Consider the following 16423-nt stretch of genomic DNA (forward strand, 5'->3'; position numbering starts at 1 on the left):
GAACGTCATCTAGCTGGATATCTAGATAAGGACTGGTGTCATTTGGATCCACTACTGCTTTGTGTTGGGTAATGCCCTATTTGTTGGTGTTGATTACACTTGATCGAAAGAGACATTTTTGTCTGGGAATATAGTGTGCACTTGAATCGTGCAAGCTAAGTCTGACCATCTGAAGAGAGTTGGAGAACAAGTTCTGCTATATTATTCTAACCTTAACGTGGTTCGTGTGCGCTTAACACGTTAGTCAGTTGATACGAAACATTCAGTCAAAATATCATCCTGATGCTGACCTAGAATGGCTAACCCATGAAAATGAGTCCTGTTAGTGTTAGACCTGTAGTGCCAATGGTATTTTGTGTTAGCTCACTGCTCTTGTCTCAGCATCCATATTTCAGGGCTATTATTTCAGCAACACTATCCTATGATTGTCCTGTTGATCAAGCATTAAAAAAAAGTTCGAAGAAACCCCTAGATGGTTATGATTTAACAGAAAATGACAAATTTAGTCCAGTGACGGTTTGGATTATGCATTCTCATATGGGCTCGACACTTTCTGAATTTGATTCACAATTGCATATGATTTGTCCAGGGGACCGGGACCTGATGAAATTTCAATTTGTTTAATTTCAGCGTAATCTGCTGGCCCATAACGGAGCAGCCAGTCTGCCAGGAACCGCTTGATCCACCTGTGCTCAACCCCCCCACATGTCTCCGCACCGCTGAAGCCGCGGAAAAAAGCGTCACTGGATATCGGCGTAGTCGACGGCGCCGTAGGGCTGGAACCACTCGGCGAGGAGCCCCTTCTTCCTCCTTGGGTCGTAGCCCATGTCGCGGCACAGCTCGTCGTTGTACCAGATGTTCACGGCGCCGAGGCACGACCGCCGGAACCTCTCCCCGTTGCTCCGTCGCATGTACCCGCCCCACTCCGCCACGCTCTGCTCCATCCGCGCCACGCCCGGCAGCCGGAACGCGCCGTCCAGGAACCGCGCCACCCACTTGGCCATCATCTCGATCGAGAAGATGTTGGTCAGGCTCTCCGAGTACCCGATCACCGCCATCTGCGGGATCCGTGGGTGCACGCACTCCCTGCACGCATTCACAAGTTTGTGAAACGAACCAAGAAGAATGAGCTCCTATCCTATGACTGACTCACCTGTAAAGAGGGACGGTGGTGTCCGACGAGCCGGCGACGATGTCCTTCACCCGGGGCGACACGAACATGTCCCTGAGCTTCTGATCGCCGCAGAACCCTGTGGCGAGTATCACCAGGTCGGCGGGGACGACGCGCCGGTCGGCGCCGTCCAGCACCAGGCCGTCCTCGCAGAAGCTGAACGCCCCTGACCGCCTGATGACGATGCTGCCGCCCCTCACCTTGTCGTAGAACGCGTCTGGCAGCATGCCGATGTTGCACGACGAGATGGACCCGGCGAACCCGAGCTCCGGCTCCATGCCGTGCTCCCGCATCGGTATCGCCTTCTTGTAGTATGCCTCCGTCACCTTCGATATCAGCCACGCCTGCAGAGAATGTCGAGTGCAAGGAGCAAGCAAGTCTCTGAATACATTTTCTTTTTTGTGGTTCATGCGTTTTGCGTACCAAAGGCGTGAGCAACGTGGCGAGGAGGGTCGACGCCAGGCCGGCGCCGGGCTTGCGCACCATCAGCTGCGCGAACCGGTTCATGTAGAGGTACCCCAGGTTGAGCTTGCCCCAGACGTTGACGTCGTGCAGCAGCCATTGTGGGCTCCTGCAGACCATCGTGCACGGCCGCTCGGCGCCTGACCAACAAGAAACGAAGAGGTGGCAATAAGCACGCGTCATCAGAGCGTCAGGGGACTCTTCCATGTCGAAGGCGACTGACCGTTGGCGTCGGCGCACTCGGCCGCGATGTCGAAGGCGGACTTGCCCGAGCCGACGACGGCGACGCGCTTGCCCCTGACCAGCGCGGCGGCGTCCGCGTCGTTCATGTCGGAGAAATCCATGGAGTGGAGCACCCGCCCGCGGAACGCGTCGGGGCCGACGCCGGGCGGGAACTCCGGGATGTTGGGCACGCCGCTGAATCTCCCGATGCACAGGATCAGGAAGTCGAACTCGTACGTCTGCGCGCGGCGGCGAACCCGAACATCAGGCAACCTTAGTCGATGCCAATCCTGTACCCTCGCTCTAGTGCTCCGACACGTCCTTGGAGGCTCAGAACACGTACCTGCGTGGCGTCGGAGTCGCCGTGACGCACGGTGAGGCGCCACCGGCCAGCGCCATCACCGCCGAACGCCTCGCCGTTGCCCGCCCACAGCTCCGCGTTAGCGCCGTCGTCGGTGCCGACGAACTCCGCGGCGACGACCTTGCTCCGGAACCTGACGCAGTCTTCGACGCCGAAGCGGCGCGCGTAGGCGGCGAGGTACGCCACGACCTGGTCGTGGCGCGGGAACGCGTCGGCGTCTTCCGGCCACGGGAAGTCGGAGAAGCGGTAGCCCTGGTTGGGCGACTGCAGCCTGGTGGTGGCGAGCGTGCGCGTCCACAGGCCGCCGACGGCGGCGCCCGCCTCGAACACCACCGGGCGGAAGCCCCGCGCCAGGAGGTGCTTGGACGCGGCGAGCCCGCTCGTGCCGGCGCCGACGATGGCCACACGCTTCGCCGCCTTGTGATCCATTGACGCCGCCGCTGTGTCTGGTGGTCCTTGCCGGCAGCTTCGGTGCGGGTGGATCTCGGGGGCGACCATTTTAGTATTTAAATATTGGCGCGAGGCATGTGCGGTGTTTTTCAATGCCGGGATTTGATCTCTTATTTTGGTTTGATTCGGTATGGGTTGAAGTACGGGCGATTCAACGGTTGCTGCGGAAATTTTTGCTCGGATCTTTGCAGCCGGGAACGTGCAACGATGGAACAAATAGCGTCTAATAGTGTACAACCCTTCCGTAAGTATGGACGGTAATACCATTTTCCTTGATTCAGGTTTCTCGACCCAGTCAATGCAGGAGCTGGGTACTATGCCACGGACCTGCCGCGGTTTGATTTTTGCTGAAGTCAGAAAGCACATGTACTGATGTACCGGGACTCCCTATCTTGTGAAAGATGATTAAGGTCAGTCTCAATGAAAGTTTCATAGGAGTTTTATGAGCAACTTTCTATCTTGTGAAAGATGATTAAGACCAGTCTCAATGGGAGTTTCATAGGAGTTTCATGAGCATTAAATTTGTTGCCACATCAGTAAAATTGCTGACTTGGCAATATTATTATGAGGGAGAGTTTCATCGTATAAGAGAGGAGTTTCATCCCTTTGACATTCAACTAGTACAGTCATCGTATAAGAGAGGAGTTTCATCCCTTTGACATTCAATTAGTACAGTTACCAAGTTTTCAGTTTTGGTAACTGTATAATGAAATTGTGCAGTTAAACTGGTCTAAGCTATGCATCTTACATTGGGCCGATCAACTTTAGCCATTGCAGTTCACCAATCACCCACCTCGAAAATGCTTTAACAATCAACATCTTGTTACACTGAATTAAACAATCTATGAACACTGTGTTAACATTTGAGATGGGCTAATTCAACATTTTTAGGGTTGGCTAACTAACAACATATCCTAGCTCGCCCACATCATATGCCTCCCACCAGATACATCTTGCGGAAAAAAGTGAATAGAAAATATATGATGCACCGTGGATATTAATGGACCACCGTTTTTTTTCTCGCTTCACAATTCAACCCAGCTCTTAATTATTTTTAACTAAAACCATATAATATCTTAGTTTGTTCTATTTTAAACTCGTTTTCAAATACTCGTACGGCAATTAATGGTACGAGGTTTTTGTGCCATCGCGTAGGTATCTCCGCTGAATAGTCGCAGCCTTCGGTGCAAAGAAATCGTGAGAAAAAAGGGGCAGCCTGGGGACTTGGCACAGCTGAGTTCTTGTTCTTCGGCGCATTTGTTCCCTTCTTGGACCGGCACTGCATTTCGTGAATAGCAAGAAGCACAGGCCTTTTCGCGGTGTGGGAGGGGCATAGCACAGGTCAAAGCTTAGCCGCAGTCCTTTTCAAAATATAAAAATTATCCATTGCACGCGTGTTCTGCGTTCTTCTTCTTTTTCTTCTTCATTCCTTTTCTTTTCTTGACAAAACGAGCAGGTCAGCATTTCAAGAAATTGCCCTGGAGTTTTTTTTTTTTTAGGTTCATTGCGCTGGAGTTCTTCCGGACGAAGAATAACCAGAAATCCAAACCTACACCGAAGAGCCTAATGGGCCTACAAATTGGGCCTCCAATCGCCCAGCCCAACCAGTGCGGCCTCCTTCCTCTTCCTCATTCAACCAACAGTGCCCCCTGACCTGTGTGCCAAACTCGCACTCGACGCTCCGTTTCTCCCCAGCTTGCAACGCCGTTGCGATGGGTCTCCACCCCATCGATAAACCCTAGCTCATCCTCCTCCCATCCCAGCTCGTCTCTCCCATCGGGCTACCACCTCCAGGTGAGAAGCTACCCCGAATCTCACTTCTCTTACCTTGGCGCTGGCCCGATTGGCAATGCCCGTTCGTCTTGTTCTTCGAATGTCAGTCGTGGGATTGCTTTTAGGGTTCTTGATCTTCGATTGAATTGAGCGGCAGCGTGTGTAGTCGTGGGTATTTCTTGTTCCAAAACCAGCTATACCAACCCTCAATTTCTAGGCTCGCAGCTCCATGGTTTTAGACTTTTAGTCTGACCTCATCTCAATGGCATTTTGACACAATTTTTTGATTCTTGGAATAAATTGTTTTTTTTTACCCCCAGTGACCTGGAAATTTGTCGAGGGATTGTACACTTAGATGCGTTAGTCTTCTAGGATTACACCTTTTATTGTCATTGCTTGACTCTCTTGGTGATATGAATTGTGCTTGTCAGACATTTAGGGAAGTAGTACCTTTGGTGCTGCAGAAGTTAATTAATTTGGCTGTAGAAAAAAAGAGAATGCAGGGTGCATACCTTTACTGTTAAGGCATCCTGTTCACTGTGGTTGCGAGATGAAATCAAAATCATGCTTTTCCTTTTTCTATAAAAGGAACAATAGAATCTACTGAAGTTGTGTGGCATACTGTAAGTTTGCAGTGAATTTCTTTGTCATATATGGCTCCATCGTTTATCATAAATGAACGGAATCGAATACACAATAAACTTTGAGAGGTATCTGATTGGTACCTGGCTACCATATGTTATGAATGCGATATGGCGCCGAGGTCGACGAGGAGAGCGCAGGGGAGAACGCAGGAAGAGATGAGCTTGAGAGTTGGAACGGAGCAAATAATGCGGCGGCGAGCTGTTGTCGCCGGCGGACAAGGAAGTTTCCCTTGCCACCGTCGAAGAACAGCTCCCACCCTGAATGGGAGAGCTTTATTCCTTCGATGATCCAATCTAATACAAACTACTGGCCTTTATAGAATAGGCATCAACTTAACTCACAAGCAACTAACAATCGTAACAAACTACTATCCTATCCCGTTCCCACTTGATCCGAAACAGCTCAGCCACGTTGGTTTGTTGCCGTGTCAGTTGTGGACTCTCCCTTTTTGCGCCTGCTATACGTGTTCCTATAGAAAAAGGAGTCCACAACACCTTCCCCCTCCCCGACAAACAGCCTGTCCTCGAGCTGAAATTGAGGATAAGAGGCCTTGAAATCCTCCACCGAAGTCCAAGTTGCATCCGCAGCTGAATGACCTTGCCACTGCACCAAGACTTCCCAGACACCCCGGTATAGGCGAGCATAAATCACCTTCTCAGGAGCAGGAACAACCCGACCATGTACCAATGGTGGCAATGGTACTAGCGCACCAACAGGAGGAGCACCCATGAACTTCTTGAGCAAAGAGACATGGAACACATCATGAATGCGAGCATGAGCAAGCAATTGGAACTTATAAGCAACGGAGCCTACTCGTTGCAATACCTGAAAAGTTCTGTCCAGAAATTGCTTGTGAAAATCGGGTCATGATCACTGACAATGGAACAAGGAAACCCATGTAGTCTCACAATACCATCGAAGAAAGCCCGAGCGGCTGAATTAGCAGAATAAGGATGACCCAATGGAATGAAATGAGCAAATTTCGAGAACCGGTCAACCAGTGTCAAACCTTAGATGGAACTGGTAAAGGTTGTAACAAACCTGTCGGGTGCAAATGTTCGGAATTGTTGGGTTGACAGACCTGATAGCCCCGAACAAATTCACGAACCAAGCGACTAGCGTGGGGGTTGTAGAAGGACATACGGAAATGGTGCAGAGTTTTTTGAGTACCCTCATGGCCCGTGGTGTGCGCATCCTGTAGCAACTGTGGCCACATAGGGGAATCATCAGGGACATATGGGTGACCTTTAAAGAGAAGAAGACCATCCACCTCAGACCACCGTTCCGGAGCCGAACCTGCAAATATTTGTGCCTGCAAGTCCACAACAAAAGCATCAATAATCAGTTCAGTGCGCAGGGCGTCGAACACCTCGAATGCTGGAAGAGAAAGTGCGTAGAGCAGGGTAGCATTCTCATCCCAGCGTGACAACGCATCAGCAGCAATATTTAGTTTGTCGAGCCTGTATTCCACTGTTAAATCATAGCCAAACAACTTACTAACCCATGTGTGTTGTGGAATCATCGACAGACGTTGATCGAGAAGAAACTTCAAACTCTGGTGATCTGTGCAGACTGTGAATGGGCGGCCCCAAAGGTACGACCGCTAGTGGCGAACTGCCTTAACCAACCCGATCAGCTCGCGCTCATAGGTCGGTAGCTTGGCGTGATGGGCCGCCACAGCGCAATTGAAGAAAGCGATGGGGCCATTGCTCTGATGGAGAACCGCGCCAAACCTAGCGCCCAAGGCGTCACAGTCGACGACGAAGCGCTTGGTGAAGTCCGGCAGATGAAGCAAGGGTGCTGCCATGAGTGCCGCCTTCAGAGCCTTGAACGCCTGGTCCGCAGCCGCTGTCCACCGGAACACATCCCCCTTGAGCAAAGCAGTGAGCGGCGCGGCCACCGTCCTGTAGCCCGCAATAAACTTACAGTAGTATCCAGTGAACCCTAGGAAGCCGCGGAGGGCACGCATGGTGCGCGGCTATGGCCAAGCCACCAAAGCCTCCACTTTGGCCGGGTCCATGGCGACCCCGGCAGCCGAGATGACGTGGCCAAGATATGCCACAGACTCCTGCCCAAAATAACACTTGGAACGCTTGGCGAAGAGCTGGTGATCGCGCACCAATTGCAGCACCATCTGGACCTGTTGTAAATGTTCTAACCACGACGAGCTATAGATGACAATATCATCAAAAAAGACAAGGACGAACCGCCGTAAGAAGGGCTTCAGGCTAGCGTTCATCAATGCTTGAAACGTGGCTGGCGCGTTAGTGAGGCCGAAAGGCATGACCAAGAACTCAAAGTGGCCGTGGTGGGTACGGAACGTCGTCTTGGCCACATCCTCGGGGTGCATGCGCACCTGGTGGTAGCCACTCCGGAGGTCGATCTTGGTGAAGAATCTGGCGCCACGAAGCTCGTCGAGGAGCTCGTCGACCACCGGAATTGGGAACTTGTCTTTCACCGTCTTGTCGTTGAGCTCTCGGTAATCCACGCAAAAACGCCATGAGAATGGCGACGTCGAGACACGGATGATGCCCTGGGCTAGCATGTTCTCGCACTGGCGCTCGATTTCATCCTTCAGCAGCTGGGGGTAGCAGTACGGCCAGACCGCGACGGGCGCCGTGCCGGGTAGGTGGATGCAATGATCTTGACGATGTGGCGGTGGCAGGCCCCGAGGTTTGGCAAAGATGTCGCCGTATTGCTGCAGGAGGTCCTCCATCAAATCCCGTGTAGCGGTGAGGGCTGCTAAGCTGACGTCTGTGCCGCCAATGCCGTGCCACAAGATGGCACGTCCCTTGTACTGGAATGCCATGGTGAGCTCGTCGAAATCCCATGTGATTGGCCCTACCGTCTTGAGCCAATGGACGCCGAGGACGACATCAAATCCATCCAGCGCCAAGGCATAGCAGTCAATGGAGAATGTTTCGCCGTGGATGTCGAACGGTGTGGCCGTGCAGATTCCTGGGCAGCCCAACCGCTCCCCATTCGCGACTTGGACGTGCAGACCAGTCCGGGGTGTGACGGCGAGGCCGAGACGGTGCGCGACGTCGTTGCGGATGAACGTGTGTGTGGAGTCGGAATCCACCAAGGCGGTGAGCTCGACGTTAATCCGCACGCGAAGGCGGATGGTGTCGGCTGCGGTGACGCTGGTGAGTGCATGTAGCGAGATGCGCACGTTGTCCTCGGAGATGTCTGTGCCGTCAACCTCCGTCTCCTCCATGGACAAGCAGAAGACCCCGCCGTGGCTAGAGCACTTGTGATCCTTGGTGAATTTTTCCGGACAGAAGTAGCACAGGCCGCTAGCTCGTTTCTCCGCGATCTCGTCGGCGCACAGGCGGTGGAAACGGGAACGCAGTTGTTCGTTCGGTTTGGTGGCCGCGGATGCGGATGGCATGGTCGGTGCGCGTGGGTGAGGTGTCGAGCGTGACGGCGTCGCGTTGATCGCGCGCTCGGCCTCCTTAGAGCGAAGTTCAAAGGCGCGTGCCAGACTCATAGCCGTCTGCAGATTCGATGGCCGCTGCATCTCGACGTCGGAGGACAATGGCTGGCCCAATCCAGAGGTGAAGAGATCAATCTGGTGCTGCGGCCCAAGCTGGTCGTAGCGGAACAGCAGCGTTAAGAACTGCCGTTGGTACTCTTCCACTGTTCCTGTCCGGTAGAGGACCTTGAGTTCACCTAGGGTGTTGGAGCGGATCGGCGGACCGAAGCGAAGAGTGACGAACTTGGCGAACCGCGGCCATGAGACGACGCCAAAATCCCGTTTCAGCTGGTAATACCACTGGGACGCCACCCCTTTGAGATGCAGGGAAGCCATCCACACCTTCTCTTCGTCCATGGTGCCGTGTCCGCGGAAGATGTCGCAGCTGTTGAGCCACGGAAGCGGATCCGTCTCGCCGTTGTACTTGGGAAACGACAGCTTGGGCAGCCGCGGTTGGCGCCAAGCGCCATCGTGACGGGTGTAGCGGTCGTGAGGAGCGCCGCCGTAGCCGCCGTTGTTGCCGTCGTCGTCGCCGCTGCCGCCGCCACCACGGCCGGATGCGCGGCGCTCGCCGCCCGGTGGTACTTCGCCTGTGATCTCGGAGTCGTCGCTGCCGGTTTGGAACTTCTCCGTGCGTGCGATGTGACGGTCATGGGCGTCCAATCGATTGTTGATGGTCGAGAGTTGCGCAATGATGCGGTCAAGCTTGGCGGAGTCGGTCGCAGGACCGTTGCTAGGGTCGGCCATAGGTGAGGACGGTGATAGCTCGGCACTGGTCCCTTGTACCAAATTGATATGGCGTCGAGGTCGACAAGGAGAGCGCAGGGGAGAACGCAGGAAGAGATGAGCTTGAGAGGTGGAGCGGAGCAAATAATGCGGCGGCGAGCTGTTGTCGCCGGCGGACGAGGAAGTTTCCCTCGCCACCGTCGAAGAACAGCTCCCACCCTGAACGGGAGAGCTTTATTCCGTCGATGATCCAATCTAATACAAACTACTGGCCTTTATAGAATAGGCATCAACTTAACTCACAAGCAACTAGCAATCGTAACAAACTACTATCCTATCCCGTTCCCACTTGATCCGAAACAGCTCAGCCATGTTGGTTTGTTGCCGTGTCAGTTGTGGATTCTCCCTTTTTGCGCCTGCTATATGTGTTCCTATAGAAAAAGGAGTCCACAACAGAATGTTATATTTACAGCGTCTTTTACTATTTTGCTACTCCATCATCATTATTTTTTTGCTACTTGCATGACTGCTTGCAGTATTGTTATATTCTAGTCCAGCAGCTAGATAGTTCTGCTGCTCTGCAAGGTTTATTTGCTTGGTTGATAGATATGAAAGTCCTGCTCTGCAAGTTGTAGTGCAGTGTTGTATTCTTGTTTCTTACTAATATCTTACCGCGTCTTCTTGGAGACTCTGTTCTCTCTGCTCTGCACTAGAACTGTCAATGCTATTTTCTAGAGAACAAAGTAAGCAAAACTACCCAGCTACATTCTGCAACTATGTAATACTGCATCAGATTGTAACTGGAAACTGCACAACAAACATAACCAAAAATACAGAACCTAATGGTAGAAATGGCTTGGTGTGCCTTAACTCTCCATACTTGTTGGTTACTATTTGCTACTATCCTTATCCTTGGCTCAGCAGAACCTACCTGTTGCTGGTGTCTGATGAGTATATAATTCATCCAGCCTGTTTATCTGCAGGACCACCATGCCTGCTGGTGACAACCCGCACTCAATTTCAGAGAAAAAGGCAGCATTGCGGGAGTCTCCAAAACGGACTAAGAATGTTGTTAATGAGCAACCCGGGACTTCCTTCTCTAAAGACAAAGTTGCTGCTACAGTTGGCCTCAAGCGACCACAACCTTATGGCCCCCTGAGTCCAACAAACCATCACACGCTGGGCAATCCAGGGGCAAATGGCCATCTTGTGTATGTGCGCAGGAGGCCTGACACTGATCAAAGCAAAGGAGGCACTTCTGCTCGTGCTGAAAGTTTCAATTCTATAAGCACAAAGAAACCTGTTGCAGGAGGATCACAGCCACAGGAATCAAGTCTGAAGCATCAGAACAATGTACCTCACACCCAGTCCTCTCCTCAATTCGCATCTCCTGCTGCAGTTACTGCCTCCCCTGCTTTGCAATCCACAGTTTTGCTGGCTCAGCATTCCTTTGGGAAACAATCTCCTGGAAAGATTACTGTTCGACCAACTAATGATGTGATTACTAGTTTGCCACCAAGCAATATGGTGTCCTCTACTCCAATGCTTCAAAGCTCTGCAGCTGCTGATTTGGTGACTAGCAGTGTTTTGGCTACTAGTGCAACATCTACCCTGGCACCTGATCGAGCTGATCCACCAAGATCAAGCAATCAAGATTGGAGTGATAGATTTATTCAGCTGCAGGCATTCTTGAGAAATAATGAGCAATCAGGCAAGGAAGAGTATATCCGCAGCAAGCAATCTCCAGGAAAGGTTGCTGTTCGGCCAACTAATGGTGTGACTACTAGTCTGTCACCTCGCAATGTGATGTCCTCTACTCCAGTGCCTCAAAGCTCTGTAGCTGCTAATTTAGCACACAGCGGTGTTTCATCAGCTACTAATGCAGCATCTCGTGCTGCTATATCTGCTGCTAATTTAGTATCTAGCAGTGTTTCGGCTACTACCGCAGCATCTAATAATGCTATATCTGCTACTAATCTAGCACCTAATCGAGCTCATCCACCAAGATCAAGCAATCAAGATCGGAGTGATCGATTTCTTCAGCTGCAAACATTCTTGAGAAATAATGAGCAATCAGGCCAGGAAGAATATATCCGCAGTAAGCAACTCATTTATCTTAGTTCAATGCAATTTACTGCAATCAGGTCACGCAAATTTTGTGTTCTCTTACAAGAATGTAGTTTACTGCAACTGTTACATTAATCTTACATGTCATATCCTTTGGCTGAACTGTAGTGCTTCGGTCTTTGTCATCTGTTGGACTAAGTAAGCATGCCATTGAGCTGGAGAAACGGGCAGCCAATCTTTTGGTTGAGGAAGGTGATACCTGCAATCTGTTTCTTTTTCCTTTTTCAGCTCTGAAGTTATATTTCGGCGTTACCAGTTCTGCTACTCAAGTGACTGAATCTCTTTATGGAAGCATGAGCTCTTGGCTTGACATTTACTTTGTTACACCCATCAGGGAAGGAGCTGCAGAAGATGAAAGTTCTGAATGTTCTGGGCAAGCTTTCGCCCACTGATGCTCCACAGTTCCCAGCTCAGCCCGCTACTGTCAAGCATCTGCCATTCCCAGCTCGCCGATGAAAGGAGTGGGTGATTTGGTTATGTTGCTGCATAACAGGCATTCAACCAAGTTTCTTCTGAACTCTTGCCACCTGAATGCCGTGTCACGGTCACAATTGTTGTGTTGTCTGTAAGAACAGGCCTATGTATATCCATCCGGATGGGTTAGAGTAGATTGACTGACATGCTCTCATGGTGGTATCTTACAATCTGTTGTGCCATTGTTGGAAATCTGATGCAACCATTAACTCTAAGACGGCTGCTTCATAGAGTTTCTTCTCTGGCCAACTCAGCACCCTTCTGTGCAAGCTTTCACCGACTGGTACTCCAGAATTTCCATCTCAGCACCCTTCTGTTGTGCATCTGCCTAGCAAAGCCCGTTGTTGAGAAGAGGTGGAGGAATGGGTGTCTACAGTGAACTTTCTTCTGAACTCTTGCCACCTGAATTTTGTGACATGGTGATGATCGGTGTGTTGTCTGAGAGAACAAACCTTGCTATATATATGAATCTATCATGTTGACTTGCACTAAATCGACTGACATGCTTTTGGCGTGCGCAGCTTCCGATAATCTGATGTGACAATGCACTCTTAAGATGGCTGCTTAGGGCGGGTCCTTCTCTGGCCATCACATTATTCATAATCCGTGCAACTGCGAATTCAAAAAGTCTAACCAAAGCAGAAAAGAAAGTTGTGTTGGACCAACAAAATTTCGGGAAAAGTTTATGCAACTGCTTCAAGTTAAGAAATGTTGTTCAGCAAGTTGACGTGTTGCATTGATACAGACCGTATCTTGTTTAATTGCACGGGGACATCAGGTATCAAATAAGAATGAGATCGCTGGCTAGTTGACCATTTGAGCCGAGATGCTTCATTATTGATGCTTACGACTAACCATGTCGACATAATTTACAAAGGCTATCACCAAAATAAATTCCGGCTCCCTGCTAAGCAGCAGACTATATTTACTTGTTCTAATTGAGAGTTGAAGGGCAAAAAAAGAAAAAAGCACCAACATGGTGTAGATCTGTGGAACACAGTTGTTTTTTTACTTTGTTTCTATCTTCCACAACTACCACTTGTTGCAGATGAACAACTTGACCAGTAAAATTGATGCCGTTTAGGGCAAAAATTATGCAACTGAGCACAAGTCAGAACCATTCTTCTCAGCTCCTACGCCGAAGCAGCAAGCCACAAAGAACACAAGACTAAATGAATCAAGCCTGAATTTCTGTGTGAACCAGAAAGATTAGGACTCCGATTACACTATCGTCAGAAAATGCAACAGGTGAACCATGGGATATTGTACACTATAGTTCGCATGACCTTTGTCGACAAATACAATTTTGTTTGCTGAAGAAAATAGTTCGCATGACGTGCTCTATGAAAGATCAGTAGACATTCAGGCAATTCTGACCTTATTCTCCTTTGCCACTTACTGAAACTTTGCACAAGCACCACCTCGGTGAGTTCAGCAATATGCAGGTTGAGAGCTGTAGCAAGTTCTTTGGCATATATTTTGGCCAGATACTTCAATTATATATACAGCTTCCTTAGACTTGACGACATCAGTAATCGACACACGATCAAGGAGACCGGACCGAGCATCCAAGCACACCATTCGCTCGGCAAACGTCAGGGATGCAGTAACTTTCAGCGGCCGTTGTTTTCAGAGTTCCATCATGCATTGGTTCCTGACGGGTCTACTCTACCGTGGATGCTGCTCCTGGTGCACATAGCAAATCCGAAATTATACTCCTCCATGAATCCATCTTCCTTGACTTGGAATATTCAAAATCCCACGGTCCGATGCAGTTCAGTAGAGCCTCGAGATTTCGATTTCAGATTAGTTGTCAGATTCCGAGTATCCCATGATCACGCGCCACACTGTTGCATGACTCAATTATTAATGTGAACCCCTCATCAGATCCACCAGTCCTCTACAAAGTTACCTGTGAAAAATGATCACTCCTGCAACTGAGCCCTTGCTGTGTATTGGTGGAGGGCCCTGGCCTGCCAAGGCTATAACATGGGTGCTCACCTCATTTTTGAACGGAAAGAAAAATGAGGTGAGCACTCCTTGAATGAGTGTTAGAGCTCCTGGTAAGTTAAAGAAAGAAAAGCTCACTGTTGTGCGAGGTTATCAGACTACTTCAGGAGATACTACTAAATGTCTCATTTAGTGATGTTGCTCTCTTGGCAAATCCTTCATGAACATGCAGAAAGATGCACAGAGAGCAAACAATTCACGTAAGCTAGTGTTTATTAATTGCTAGAAAACAACACCCCTGATATATTATATCTATAGTTTTACATGTTCCCAGGCCGAACTGGATCCACGGTGGTGATGACTCCTCGTGGGCCCCAAAAATTAGGTGGCCCTTGGGCTGGGACCCACTGACAAGAGAATTTTATTTAATCACCAAAACGGTATCTGATTGGCGGGAATTAACAAGGCCTCCACAGCTGGTGGAGGGGTGCTGATGGTATATTGGCATGCCACTAAAGAACATAATAGCTTTTGGTCAAACAATGAGCAAGTAGCAAATAGATGTATTTCAATGAGCTCTATGGCAGTGACTCAACTAATATAGAAGAGGGAAAGCAAGCAGAGAAAAGTGGGCACTCCATTTGTTTTATTTTTGGGTGGTGTCATGGTACATCACAGGCGAGCATTCTTGGGTGCCTTGCACTTTATCATTGATGTCACTCTCCAACTAGTGTCTTCTACTCTTCATCCAATTGAGCCAAGCGATCTGCATGGAGCCACAAACAAAGTAGCATAAACAACCACATGATGGCCTGTCACTACAAAACAGATTCGCTCAGAAGGAATACAAAAGGTAAAGCTGCTTTTCCATGCTAGATTAAATCAGAATGACAAGTTAAGACCAAATTGTAGGCTGTAATCTTGATGTGTGATTTAACCATACCATTTTCTTAAAAACAAAGTCATAATGCTAGAAGCGCGTTTCAAAATAAAAATGTTCAAAGTTTATACAGAAAAGCAGGCCTATATTACAATATTACACCTGTACTGTGCTGGCTTGTTGCATCGTCAAGAGGCACCAAGATTCCTGTACATGTCATGGAATAATGAATCAAAGCCTATTTTAACGCATTCCTCCCTCATCAGGGCGCAGAAACATGTTCACATGGGAGGAATCAAGCAAAATGCAGTTAGTACAAATAGTAAGTTACATCTTGAAAATATTTAAAGCACTTCCAAAACAGGAACAGCCTTGGGAATAAAAATCTATTGCTCCATCATATGATTAACCTTTCAAATTGGACTTTGGTATCCGGATCACATGTATCTCCACCCAAACCACAATTATGTTGCTAGTTTATTGATCTCTGCTCACTAGAGCGTTGGAATAACTTGTACTTTTTAACCTCCCTGAGTAAAGAACTACAGAAAATAAATAAAAGTAAAGATCAAAGATGATTAAATTAAAAGACCAGCCAATCACAAATAGACAAGTACATATCTGGCCGTACATATGTAGCTTTACGAGATGCAATCCTAGGAGCATGCACAAATCATATTTAAATAAGCAAGTACTTCTATGATCGCTAGGAATATTGTTGAGCTCACAAAGCGTGTAGCGTTAAAATAAATATGGTGCAACACTCATAATTGTATCATGATTTAGTATGAACTTTTATCATTTTACCTCTCCTTTTACCTGAAGTGTCGAAGCATTTTTACATAAACATTTGCAAACAGTTGTTCCTTTTAGCTTGGAGATATTTAGAAGCAAACGAGATGACTGATGGGAATGCAACTGTAAATGTAATCATTCATTTGTTTCAAAGTAAAAATGTAATCGTTCATGGTGAAGAGAATTCTAGCCCTCTGATTTTTTTTTCTCTGCTGGATTCTGCTGTTAACAGTCATATATATGGTGGTGGGAACATTACATGCTAAAACTCCTACCTCTTTTGAAGTAGTTGTCCCTGAATCTGTGGTTTGCCGTTCTTTGCGTAGAGAGGACAAATTTTGGTTGGCCCTACACCAATATATGCGAGAATCTTCAATCAGTACGCCACCCCTGATCCCCCTCTATGTTGTTACCATTGAGGTGAGACCTGTTGCTTGCATTTTAGTGGTCTTGTTTGTGGTCCACCAGAACCAAAATTGACAAATGAATGTGTTAGCTATCAGCAATAGTTGCAACAAGTACAGGTAACTTTTTTGTACACATTCCTAAATTTTACACTAGATAACACAACATGAATAGACAGTTTGGGAATCATAGAGCAACAGGTAAATGGTTTGCCTGAAAAATAGCCTCCCCCAGTTCCACCCCACCTTTCAAAACACTCATGTTTGTTTTGTTTTTTTAAAAATCTCAACCACCCATGGTATTGTGAAAGAGAGGATTCGTACCAAGGAATCCTTCTCAAGCTGAATAATTACCCCCTGCAAGTTGACTTTAATATGGAAGCGGGTATGGTCGGATTCCTGCGTGGTGCAGCTGGGCCCCCCATGAGAGGGAAAGATTCTAACAAGTAAAGAACACAAAATTGCAGCGGTGGCCCCACAAGCTTTGTTGCTACGACACAACCAGAGA

The 16423-nt window shown here is 48.7% G+C and overlaps 3 protein-coding genes and 1 long non-coding RNA gene across 6 annotated transcripts; 1 reads left to right on the forward strand and 3 right to left on the reverse strand.

Moving 5' to 3' along the window:
* Positions 1-509: 509 nt before the first annotated feature.
* On the reverse strand, positions 510-2728 carry LOC101776016 (probable flavin-containing monooxygenase 1). Of its 2 annotated transcripts, XM_004957503.4 has the most exons (5): positions 2199-2728; positions 1857-2094; positions 1595-1773; positions 1154-1515; positions 510-1086 (listed from the first exon to the last, which is right to left on the reverse strand). In XM_004957503.4, the coding sequence occupies exons 1-5, from the start codon at positions 2712-2714 to the stop codon at positions 741-743; spliced, it is 1641 nt and encodes a 546-aa protein (XP_004957560.2). In that variant the 5' UTR covers positions 2715-2728; the 3' UTR covers positions 510-740. The 2 variants fall into 2 exon arrangements, with proteins under 2 accessions (XP_004957560.2, XP_004957559.2); XM_004957502.4 differs by having other exon boundaries at positions 1154-1773.
* Positions 2729-4307: 1579 nt separating this feature from the next.
* LOC101776689 lies at positions 4308-12379 on the forward strand. Of its 2 annotated transcripts, none has more exons than XM_004957504.2 (4): positions 4308-4460; positions 10269-11383; positions 11521-11604; positions 11747-12379. In XM_004957504.2, the coding sequence occupies exons 2-4, from the start codon at positions 10276-10278 to the stop codon at positions 11866-11868; spliced, it is 1314 nt and encodes a 437-aa protein (XP_004957561.1). In that variant the 5' UTR covers positions 4308-4460; positions 10269-10275; the 3' UTR covers positions 11869-12379. The 2 variants fall into 2 exon arrangements, with proteins under 2 accessions (XP_004957561.1, XP_022679607.1); XM_022823872.1 differs by having other exon boundaries at positions 4312-4460; positions 10254-11383.
* Positions 7063-8916, reverse strand: LOC106804166. Its single transcript, XM_014804717.2, has one exon. The coding sequence runs from the start codon at positions 8914-8916 to the stop codon at positions 7063-7065; it is 1854 nt and encodes a 617-aa protein (XP_014660203.2).
* A 1761-nt stretch (positions 12380-14140) lies between the features above and the next one.
* On the reverse strand, positions 14141-16247 carry LOC101777104. Its single transcript, XR_002676236.1, has 3 exons — positions 15787-16247; positions 14879-15258; positions 14141-14602 (listed from the first exon to the last, which is right to left on the reverse strand). It is a non-coding gene; the product is annotated as an uncharacterized LOC101777104 (long non-coding RNA).
* Positions 16248-16423: the final 176 nt, after the last annotated feature.

This window comes from Setaria italica, chromosome II, assembly GCF_000263155.2.
Source record: "Setaria italica strain Yugu1 chromosome II, Setaria_italica_v2.0, whole genome shotgun sequence".
NCBI classification, from domain to species: Eukaryota; Viridiplantae; Streptophyta; class Magnoliopsida; order Poales; family Poaceae; genus Setaria; species Setaria italica.

Coding starts and splice junctions, on each gene's coding strand:
- LOC101776016 (XM_004957502.4), bottom strand. CDS start 2,714: ATGGTCGCCCCCGAGATCCACCCGCACCGAAGCTGCCGGCAAGGACCA. Junction 2,095..2,198: donor GCGACTCCGACGCCACGCAG/GTACGTGTTCTG, acceptor CGCCGCGCGCAG/ACGTACGAGTTCGACTTCCT. Junction 1,087..1,153: donor ACCACCGTCCCTCTTTACAG/GTGAGTCAGTCA, acceptor GAATGCGTGCAG/GGAGTGCGTGCACCCACGGA.
- LOC106804166 (XM_014804717.2), bottom strand. CDS start 8,916: ATGGACGAAGAGAAGGTGTGGATGGCTTCCCTGCATCTCAAAGGGGTG.
- LOC101776689 (XM_004957504.2), top strand. CDS start 10,276: ATGCCTGCTGGTGACAACCCGCACTCAATTTCAGAGAAAAAGGCAGCA. Junction 11,384..11,520: donor CCAGGAAGAATATATCCGCA/GTAAGCAACTCA, acceptor GCTGAACTGTAG/TGCTTCGGTCTTTGTCATCT. Junction 11,605..11,746: donor CAATCTTTTGGTTGAGGAAG/GTGATACCTGCA, acceptor TACACCCATCAG/GGAAGGAGCTGCAGAAGATG.